The sequence below is a fragment of the Neolamprologus multifasciatus genome, chromosome 13, assembly GCF_963576455.1.
Source record: "Neolamprologus multifasciatus chromosome 13, fNeoMul1.2, whole genome shotgun sequence".
Lineage (NCBI taxonomy): Eukaryota > Metazoa > Chordata > Actinopteri > Cichliformes > Cichlidae > Neolamprologus > Neolamprologus multifasciatus.
The window spans coordinates 31,901,749-31,913,009 of NC_140451.1; the positions used below are offsets into that span (position 1 = coordinate 31,901,749).

General features: G+C 40.7%; 1 protein-coding gene across 2 annotated transcripts; it reads left to right on the forward strand.

Moving 5' to 3' along the window:
• Positions 1 to 10,214, forward strand: LOC146505818 (uncharacterized). 2 transcript variants are annotated; one of them, XM_085182415.1, is made up of 8 exons: positions 1 to 155; positions 2,068 to 2,167; positions 2,895 to 2,993; positions 4,664 to 5,485; positions 8,060 to 8,194; positions 8,572 to 8,632; positions 8,989 to 9,113; positions 9,966 to 10,214. In XM_085182415.1, exons 1-8 carry the CDS (start codon positions 111 to 113, stop codon positions 9,992 to 9,994), a joined length of 1,416 nt encoding a protein of 471 aa, XP_085038541.1. In that variant the 5' UTR covers positions 1 to 110; the 3' UTR covers positions 9,995 to 10,214. The 2 variants fall into 2 exon arrangements, with proteins under 2 accessions (XP_085038541.1, XP_085038542.1); XM_085182416.1 differs by lacking the exons at positions 1 to 155; positions 2,068 to 2,167; positions 2,895 to 2,993 and adding exons at positions 3,647 to 3,906; positions 5,704 to 5,775.
• Positions 10,215 to 11,261: the final 1,047 nt, after the last annotated feature.

Genomic DNA, 11,261 nt, shown 5'->3' on the forward strand with positions numbered 1-11,261 from the left:
TCGGGACATTCAGTTCTTTCCCAGAGAGGGAGGAAAGCCCTCAGGATCACTTCCCAAACACACACTGGGAATATTTCTCCAAACCTCTGATAGATTTCATTTAAACCAGCATGGCTGCTGCGCTGTTCAGAGCTGCAACAGGACTGAGTGTCAGAGTAGGTATACTTTATTTTTTACATTTATTCTGTAGCTGAACGAGTTTGTGTCTGCAGCTTCTCGTTACTTTACAGCTGATTAACAGCCTGGCATGCGCGCGCGCGCGCGCGCACACACACACACACACACACACACTGATAACAAGTTTTAGTTTTATTCCCTGAAACTCTGTAACATCCTAATCCTCAGCTCATCACTGAGAGAGCTCTAGGGACTAATATTGAGAGGCCCCACATGAAACCGAATCATTTTATTGTAAATGAGTCTAGTTTAGATGAACTGGTTTCTCTGGTTTTCCGGCTCATGAGAAACGCTGTGCTCTAATAAAGATGGCAGTGGCGCTCAGTCACAGAGTCTAAGCATGGTTTTATACTAAATAACTGCAAGTATTTAGACTAATCATTTTACACAAGTTAACCAGTCAAATTGGATCATGGTTATTGTTTCATTAAGCTGGAGATCATTTTATGCAAGTAGTTTAATATCTGCATATTAAATAACTCAGACTTTAAAGCTGCTAAATGTTTGTAATGTGCAATAAAAAGTAGGCGCAGATATTTGCAACATATTTATATCTGCACTTAGTTGTATATACAATTAGACTTTTTACCACCATGTTTTTGTGATTTTGTTTAAAATGCTGCTTATTATTTGCACAACTGTAGCCAATGCAATGAAATCTCGTTATGTGCAGTGTAAGGTGGAAATGTGAATTTAATTAAAGTTCTTCTGGCTACTGTTTGTAAAATAAACTGTTACCACCAGGGGGCAGTGTTTTACCAGTGGGCGTGTAAAATGTTCTCAGACCTGTGCTTTCCATTTTTTGTGTTTGTCTTTTCCAAGGCCATCCTGGAAATGAGAGTGTGACGTAATTCCACCAAATACCTCTGACCTGACCATCTGATATTTAAATGAAAAAATCTAAGGGAATATGCACAATTTTGTATCCCTACTCTTATTTAGTTTCTTTAACAATAATAATAATAAAAAAAAATCTCAAAGGATGAAGGCCGAGCACAAATTCTCTTTGGGCTTATGTCAGGAAGGGCACCCGACATAAAACTGCCAAATCAAACAATTGGTGACCCCATGTAGCAAGAGGGCATCTTCAAAGCATGAAGATGGGCTGTTTTAGATGTTACTGCTACTCTCAAACTTTTTGAGAGATGTTTTTTAAATTATTATTGTGTAAAATGCTTCTTAAGCTTAAGGTTTTTCAAATTTTTGAGGCTAAATATCGGGTACTATGGCTATTAATCGCCTATTAATCCCATATCAGATGAAAACACTTCCATTTAACTTTATTTCGAGAAAATAACTAAAAATTTCGAGTCATGGATCCTTTGTGTTTTTGTGGTGGAAACAGGCTTCCATAAGATTCTGTTAATATTATATACAATTTTTTTATATAATATAAAAAAATTGTGATGGTGTTTTTCTCTTATTTTTAAATGTGATTTTGTGAAATATATTATATTTATGGACAACAGGCAAAGATTGTTTCAGAAGCAGAGCGAGATATGTTTCAGTTTATGCATTTTCTCTCGTGTACTGAGTACTATTACAACACATAACGCCCATTGTAAGAATAAAATACTCTAGTCCCACCTCACAGGCCCCTTTTTAGGCACGGTCTTGGAAACCATTCACAGCAGATGGATGCCCCTCCCTTCAGCTGGCAGCTTCTTCCTGCTAAAAGGCAGTTTTTCCTTCCCACTGTTGCCAAAGCATCTGCTTATAGGGGGTCATATGAGTGTTGGGGTTTACTCCATTTTCTTTGTATAATTTTAGGGTCTTATAAATACATAAAATTGAATTGAAAGTAAATGACATTAAAAAAAATGACACAGTTTTACAATGAAATGTGAGCATTCATGATTTATGTGTGGTGCTGTATGTGTGCATGTTCAGCGGATCCACGGGGAGTTTTGTAGAGTGATGTGGACGCCACAGGCTGCTCGGTTCAGCTCCAAACCATCAGACAGAGACCCGCCACGCAGAACGCACATCAGTAAGAAAACAGACGACCTCTCCTTTTGTCTTGTTTTGGCAGTCTAGACAGAGGCTGGAAACAAGGTCACAGAGAGAGAGACAAAGAGAAGTACGGTATGCAGCAAAGGTCGCAGCAGACGAAGCGTATAGGAGTTGATTTTGGGGGTTATTACACTTCCTGTTGTGCAGAAATCGCCTGCACCTAAAGATAGTCCTCAGTGAATAGGAATGAGTGCGATAGCTTAAAAAAATGACATCTGTTTCCAGTCAAAAGTTCCACATTTCATGGAACTGCAGTATAAAAATCCTCTAAACAAAAGTAAAACAGCTCTCATGTACTCCGGTCTTCCAGTCTCTTTTAGTTTCCCTGACAGTGAAGACGATTTTGCATTCTGCTGATGCGTGCTGAGTGGCCTGTTAAGAATGCATGACAGGACACATTCTTTTGATGGTATTCATCTGCAAAAAATAACTACACGTTAAAGGTTTAATGAAACCACAACATAAACGTGCGTCTGTATAAGAAGCAGGTGTTTATGGTGGGCGAAGGTTACTAATAAAAATCAGAATGGTGCTGTGGTCTGATGTCCATAATACTAACAAGAAGTACTGCTATGTGCTACTCTAGAAACGTGTTAAAAATCTAATAACATTACTGTATCTGTTATCTCAGCTCCTGCTTTGATAAAATATGAAGATTATTTACCCCACGGATAAACTGCTCACAGTCTTCTCTCTGCTGACAGAGAAAGCCAAGGCCCAGCCTGCAGAAGAAGCTGATAAATCTCTGGACAAATTCTTCTCTGAAAGGAGGCCAGCCACAGCGCCCCCTGCTGTTGGTGAAGGTCAGTACATTCAGGATGTGCTTAGTCAGGGTAACAGTTGGTAGACACGACTTAGCGGTGTAATAGTGGTGTGTCATGATCCAAGCAGCCAGGAACACACAGGCACAAATGTAATCTTCAAACAAATGGGTTTTATTCAACACGTTCTCACTCCCAAAGCGTAACATTTTACGCTAGGTGACAAATCGTCAACATATTACGTTTTCGGCTACCCACCACGTACCTAAATGACGACCTCGGAAAAATGAGGAAATATGAGAACCGTATGGACTCAATCTACACATGTTCGCTCTTTTTCTGCAAATCGCTTAGAAACACGCTATTTAACATCATTAAAGTCCTGGTTAAGATCAGGAAAAAGGTTAGGTTTAGGGCTGGAACGTCTATTACCGCGGGAGCGTCATTGCACTGGATTTCCGCCATAACCCGCCACGTACCATAAGAACGCCGAAGGTCTCCTTTTGCGTTCATCGGGAACGCCGCGGGACGTGACAAAACGTCGGCATGTTACGCCTCGGGAGTGAGAACGGGCTGGTTTTATTATACCCTCAAAATGGACAAGATGATTACAAAAATTCAAAATAACAAAAATAAAGTTTTTAAGAGCCAAGTGGGCCCATAAAAGAGGTTAACTTAACAGGACGCTACTCAAAAGTCACTTAACAAAAACATAACTCAACAAACTGACCTGCCCAAATGAGAAACAGCTCCAGTTATATAGCAAATGAATAAACCATTATATACACCAAAGGTGAAAACTAAAGAGATAACAGCTAACCATCATTCAAGAAGAACCCCATTCCCCCTGCATGATCACAATAGATGGTCCAGTCCACTTTATTGGCTTCTGCATTTAAACCAGCTCCACCCTCAGCCTCCTCTTTCAGCCAAGCCAGGAAGGACTGGAGTGGAGGTCAGGTAACTCAGAAAGAGCAGAAATATAATCACTATAACATACCTATATAAAATAACAAAAGATGCAAAGTGTATCCCACCATTTGGGCTATAGCTTCGTGCTGTCATGCATTACAGGTAAACTCAAAATATCAAATTAGTTAACTTATGATCACAGAAGCTTTAGAGCACAACGTAAACATAAGACAAAAGACCAAATGAATATTACCTAAGTATCTCAGTTGTGTGGTTGCATACAGCCATCACATGGTGTAATTAATTCACTGTAAATATGAGTAAAATGTTTCTACAAACAGCTTTTTTGTGCTGCTGTTTGGTTAGGAAACCAAAATGTATCCATTAAAAACAGAATTGGGAGTTTTAGGAGGGCTAATGAAACAGTCATCATCTTAAGATGAGTACAGTCTGATTCAAAAAGCTGAAGTGGGTATCAGTGAAACCAGCTGATGTATTCAGAGCTGTGTTACGCTCTGTTTATCATGGCAGGAGAGCTCATATAGCACAGCGGACGCTAACAGTAAAGGGTCTAAATTTTGGCAGCAATGACTGCGTGCAAAAACAAAAACCTTTCTTCTTTCTTGTATGTTTAGAAAACCTTTGGCTGCATGCATAAACCTGTCAGAGTAGTATATGGAGTATGATAAAGGTTGCTACTGAATCACCTAAAAGAAATCCATTATTTCTACACAATAATTAACAAAAACCCAGGAAAGGTGAGAAGGTTTCACTCTGGTTAAAGACCTTTTTTCTTGCAGAGCTTTCCAAAGCTGCCGCCATGATAAATACCAGCTCAGCCCAGGATCCACATGAAGCAGCAAACCGAGACTCTTTGGAGAAAGAAGAGGAGAAAGCCAGCAAAGCAGAAGCCATGATACCTGAGTCGACTTTAGCAGAAGTGAAGGCTGATGTGGGGAGTCTTGAAGCTGAAGCTCTGCAAGAAACATGTGACTCGCTCCAGAAGGGAGCTGAGGAGCTAGCAAAAGAGTTGGAAGTGAAGATGCCAATAGATGTTTCTGTTTCTGAAGGTGCAACAGAGGTGGACACTTTAACTCTAGATTCCATCCCTGAAGCTGCGGATACACTGGAAGCTGAAACATCAGCAGTCCCTGAAGCTGTGATTGGATCTGAGCAAGGACCGATACAGTCGTCTGACACTGACCAGGAACTGAGACTAAACGATGGGGTGATCAATCAGAACAAAGAAACAGGGGCAGCGGAGCCCGAAGGAAATGTTTTGGAGGCCATGTCTCTTGAGTCTGTGACCTTGGCTGAAGTTGAGGCGTCTTTGGGAACTCTGGAAAGCGAATCTCTGAGTGAAACCTCGACTTATCTGGAGAAAGAAGCTGCAGTTCTTGCTGTAGAGAAGAAGATGGAGGTAGAGGAGGAAACCACTATCAAAGAGATGACTGAGGCTGCACACGCTGACCCTCTGTCTCTGCCTGAAGTCGTTTCTCTGCCTGAAGATGTGCAGACTGATGCACTGATGGAGAAGCTGCTCTTTACTGTTCCTGCTAACGTAGAGGGCGCACGAGAGAGCCAGATTATTGAGGAGGCTGTAACAGCAGACAGTCCGGATGGTAAGTTAAACTCCTGTGAGCGGTGAAGCGATGGTAGAAGAAACGGCTTCTTAAAGGCAAACTGATATTTGGTACGTTAGTTGGTTTTCTTACCAAGAGCTACATCCAGGAGAGTCACATTAGCTTACTTAACTGAAATCCAGTTTGAACACACACAGCACTCCACCGCAAGTTGTTTCCAAGTCATATTTAAATATAAAATTTATGTGTTGTTGCAGATACTATAGGCTACTTTTGTAGAAATGCAGTGAAGGAAAAACTTCATCATCAAGCAGAAAATTGCCCACCAGGTAACTCCACATAAAAGTGGAGTTACCTGTTACCTCAAGTTTTTACCTCTTTTAAATGAACCATAGTTTGTTTGTTTGTTTTTAGCAACAATAGGTAAATTTCCTGAACTGGAATCTCACAATGAAAAAAAGGATGCAGCACACATGCCCCTTTTCCACCAATCCGGTGCCAGTTTCTGTTCTAGAAGTGTTTTCATGTGGTCAGTAAAATTAAAGAAACAATCCTAAAATGTACAGAAACATAGCAGAGGTAGCTGCTGCTTTAAATTGAAAGCCTTTACTTTCTCCTGGAGAACGTACATGAGCATCAATCACTTCTTACTAGTGCTGTCAGAGTTAATCTCGTTAAAATGACGTTAATGCCATACCCGCATTAACACAGCAAATCTCTGTTAGCGAGTTAATGCGGATCGCTCCATCAACGCGTTAGCGCTGTAGGCTCATTGGTAAATGGCCTGTATTTATACAGCGCTTTACTAGTCCCTAAGGGCTCCAAAGCGCTTTACATATCCAGTCATCCACCCATTCACGCACACATTCACACACTGGTGATGGCAGCTACATTGTAACGAGATTAACGCTGACAGCACTACTTCTTACAGGTTAAAGTTTCAGAGCTTGGGTTTGATTTTAGCCATGGATCTAATGTGGAGAAAATAAATAAATAAATAAAATGGGATCCAAAATCAATCTGTGCGGTACACCACAAATGTGTGAAGATGAATAACACTAGATAACATTTCCAAACATTCAACTTAAGTCATATATTCATTTAAAATAAGTAAAAATTTAACTGTAAATTGTCATTTGTCTTCAGTATAGGAAATAATTAAATGCTTAATATTTATTACCTGGACAAACAGGACAAACGGTTGTATTACATAAAGTGTCATGTTTCGGCTGTGTGCAGGCAGGAGACGCAAAACTCACGACAACAAAATTAAACTCAAAAAGCTGCTTTATTGCAGAATGGTATGGAAAAACTAAACCAAACTGGGACATGGATAAACTGACACACAGGGAAACACAGCTATGAGGGAGACTACGACACTGTCAAAGAGAAACACAGGGCTTAAATACACTGAGGGATAACGAGGGAATGAGACACAGGAGGAGAGCACAGCTGGGAGTAATCAGGCTGGACGAGACAAGGGAAGCAAAACTAGAAACACTGACATGAGACATGGACCTTCAAAGTAAAACAGGAAACGCACTGACTGAACTCTAAACATGTAAACTTAACAGCAACTGGGGAGACAGAACATAGGGACCTGAAACATGGTACAGAAAGGCAAAGTAGACACAACATGGAACACAGTGAAGCCTATGATAACCATAACTGAAACCGAGGGAAATAATAACTGTAAAGATCAAAACAGCACAACCCACATGAACATAATGAACTCACAGGGAAAGAGTAAAACTAAATACAGTGAACAAAGAAACACAAGACCTCTTCAAAATAAAACAGGAAGCATAAGACGCAGACATGACAACCTGAACTAGACAATGTAAGACACAGACATGAAACACATGAAGGGCAAGGGAGACTTGACAGGGGTTGGAGGACACAAGGGGAATCTAATAACAAACAACCTAGGCATGATAAAAAATGAACTTAGAAAACCTAAAGGGCTTAAACATAAACATGAACATAAACTAAAACTCCAAAACGCTGGGTCATAAGACCCAGGATGATGACATAAAGTGGTTACCTCTGGTGACAGAGTACGCTCTTTTTAGAGGTTAATAATGAAATCAATGAAATTAAATGTACTTGATGCCAGCCCACCTTATAAGATGACATTATCTCCACCATTATTTTCTATTTAAGTGAAGCCTCACGCTCAGTTTACAAACCAACTGAAATGTGGTTGGTTTTCAGAAGACTTGTTGGGTCTGACTTCTCACCAGCATCATGTCAGTGGTAACAACGACTCAACTATTATGTTCTCCAACTGGGAACACATATTTCAAGAACCTCCCTTTTTGCTTTGCATGTAGTGTTATGAAGCTTAAGGGCACAGTTGGTGCTTATACTGCTGTATATATGATGATGACTAAGGTTTGTATACAAATACTCCTGTATGGGGGCTGATGGATGTTGTGGGGTTAAACGTAGTTGAAAACACTGAAATATAAACTCTGTGATGAAGACCTTCATTCAAACTTTGATAAAAGCAGATAAAAGGCAGGAAGGGTTTTCAGTTTTTCTATAAAATTCCAAGGAATGTGTCAACTAAAGCTCTGGACCTGCGTACTTTACACTGTCCTGTTTCTTCAGTTGTAACAGCTTCTGTTGATAACGTGGCTGCAGAGTCAGATCATCCTCCAGCTCCTCCTCTTCCTCTGAAAGAGGAGCTGCTGGTACAAGAAGAGGAAGGAGCCACAGGAGATAAAGATACAGGGACACACACAGGTAAAGAGCACACATGGCCACAGGTTGTTTTAACCACAGCTGTATAGACAGTTTCAGCAGTCGTGTTGCCGTCCTGTGCCTCGCTGCTTTCTATACACACTTTTCCCACATTTGGTTGTATGAAAAATTGGTGACACAAAACGTTGGTGCCCACCTTTAAAACACCTCTTTATATAAATTATCAGAGTTTGAGCAACATTTATATACTGATATACTCTCTTCTCTTCTTAGCAGACATATACAGCTATAAGGTGGTTTGTCTACATTAAAGTACATTTTCTGTCCTAATGGTGTCTGTGTTTTGTTGTCATGCTGTATTTTCCAATGACCAGTATCAGCTGGGAGTCAGAAAATGTTGTTTTAATGTGTTTTTCCAGATTTGGATCCTGTGCAGAGACTCTTCCTGGAGAAGATCAGAGAATACACTAACATGCACAGGTAGAGAGATAAAGAGTTACAGTTGAATTTAATAGGAAAAACATTTAGAGAGTCTACATTACAGCTAGAATAACCAACGCATTAATTATTGTACATTTGCTCAGAAGCATTATCCACACTACCAGATATAATTATCTGTCTGAATCCCATTATCAGAAAATCAACCGTAATTACATTTTCTCTAAGTGTCTGCCAGGTGTTGGCCACATGTTTATTCCTACTTTGTTCCCTGCTACATGTATTCTTATTTAACTTTGAGTATTCCTTTCCTCATAAAAACTGTATGAGTGAAACTCTTTAACTGGAAGCAAGCCGTGTAAAGAGACATCAGCTGATTTGTCATCTCACTCTTTAAGGTCGAATGCAGGATTCCTGGAGGCGGAGCCAGATTACCAAAAAAACCTGTCAGAGGAGACGGCCAAGCTCCAGAGAGTCTATGGAGGAGGAGACCTCAGCAGCTTCCCTCAGTTCACCTTCAATGGTGAGAGTGATGATGAAGGGAGTGATGGGGAATGCTCAGTGACACGGCATTGTGGAGTGTATGAGAAATCCACCTGGACTGTGTATAAAGTATAACGCCGCTCTCTTCCAACCTTTTCAGGTGGCAAATTGCCCTCATAAAATAGATTCATGAATGGGGAAAAATTGGAGCTGTACTGCATGATTTGGGGATCTGGCTTAAATTAAAGTGAGGAGAAACCTGGGACAGGACCAAGACATACTGCATTCATATCCCCAGAAGATCTGCGGGTGGTGGCTGGGTACAGGGAGGTCTGAGTGTCTCTACTTAGACTGCTAGATGGATAAGCTGCAGGTTGATGTGAACCATCATAAAATACGGCGTGTTGTCACATAAATCTGATTGAGATCCTTAATTACAAATATCGCATTGGTGGATACCTAATCAATGCAGCAGCTAGAAGTATGATGGGGAAAAACGGAAACATCCACCCAAAAAGGGAGAATTTCAGTTCAGTTTTATTCACATAGTGCCAATTTGCAACAACAGTCACCTCTAAATGTTCTTTATTGTAAGGTGGAGACACTACAATGAGCAAGAAGTTGGTGACAGTGGAAAGTAAAAACTCCCTTTTAACAGGAAGAAACCTCCCTTTGATTTTTAAAAGTGTTGATTTATAATAGGAATACAAGAGGAAAACTTTTTTTTAAAAAGCTGTTCATTTAAAATGTATAGAAATGCTTAGAATATCTCCCTGTGGAGATGATTCTCTTTGGAATGATGCTGCTGTTCTGTAGCACTGCTAATAAAAATGTAAAAAATGTTACAAGATGATTAAAAGAAATTAACACATTTCTGCTGTTTTCTCTCTAGATCCCAATTTGGACCAGGAGTCCAAATGATCTGTGAATGTTGCCTCCAACTCTCTACACTCTTCCTCTCCCTCTCCATTAACTCCTCAATTCATCTTTATTCCAAGGAAGAAAAAAGAGGAAGCATATGCATTGAAATCTAACTGTGTGGTTCTCTGGCTAAAATGTGGGGAACGTGTTACTTGTGGGTGTTTGTTTTCTGTGTGATGTCCAGTACTGAAATTTATTAGATTAAAACACAAAAAAAGCATTTTTTTTTTATGTTCAGCAGCGTGTGTGTGTGTGTGTGTGTGTGTGTGTGTGTGTGTGTGATGCAATTAAAGTATAACACACAATGCCTCATTGAACAGCAGATGGAGCTGTCAGCCACATCGCTCTCATTTGGCTCCATTTATCTTCCATAAATCTCTCTGTTTCGGCACCTTACACCCTCACATTTCTCTGTATTCTCTGCATATGTGAGCTATCTTTTTCTGTGTTGCCTCTCTCAGTTTTGGCATGTGGTGACAGAAGCAGCACTTGTCACTTCAAACCCCCAGCCCCCACCAACCGTTCCTTTAGTCACGACTCTGTCATAGAGATGGTGTGAGTCATAAAACGCCAAAAAAGGAACACGGCACCAAACTACAGCCTAAAAAAATCCAAATCCTAAATTTTGCTCTTGCTTTGGCCATTTATGTGTTAGTCATTTATTTTACACTGCATCTGAATAATAAGTTAATGTAAAATGTTATCTATAATAATTCGGCTGTATACAAAATAGAATAAAATAGAACTAAATAGAAAAAAATAAGAGCTCATTCATTCAAATCCAGCTGTGCTGACGGGGATGCGCTAGTGGTGTTGACGTCAGTCGTTAGGCGGTCACACAGAATGCCTGTGTAGAATTACGGCGAGCGCGCGTGCGTGTATGTGTGTAAATTTTGTCCTTGCTGCGCGTGACCGTTCGGTTGCCCGGGTCAACACATGAAGGGCTTTAATATCAACACTGCAAAAAGTACACACAGCGCTTACCGTAAATAAAACGGTTCCCGCTGTTTGTGTGTGCGCGCGCGTGTGTATCATTGGCGTATCCGCGCGACACCCCTCTCTCCACCTCCCGACGTCACCGCTCTCCATCACTCGTTAAGGGCTCTGGCTACAACCAGCGCTCACACAGACGTACGCGCGCACAGCCGCTAGCCAGTAGGCTAACTACCGTTTCCCCTTTCCCTACCGGCGGTGCGGTCGTTGCGTTCAAACTGTTTTCCCGGTGTTGTTATGTGAAGACGTGACTCTCGTCGAATAACGGAGAATA

Bases quoted from the DNA above. Each gene is read 5' to 3' on its own strand.
- LOC146505818 (XM_085182415.1), top strand. From the start codon at position 111: ATGGCTGCTGCGCTGTTCAGAGCTGCAACAGGACTGAGTGTCAGA. The intron at 2,994-4,663 runs GTCAGTACATTC...TTTTTCTTGCAG, and splicing joins GCCCCCTGCTGTTGGTGAAG to AGCTTTCCAAAGCTGCCGCC. The intron at 8,195-8,571 runs GTAAAGAGCACA...GTGTTTTTCCAG, and splicing joins AGATACAGGGACACACACAG to ATTTGGATCCTGTGCAGAGA.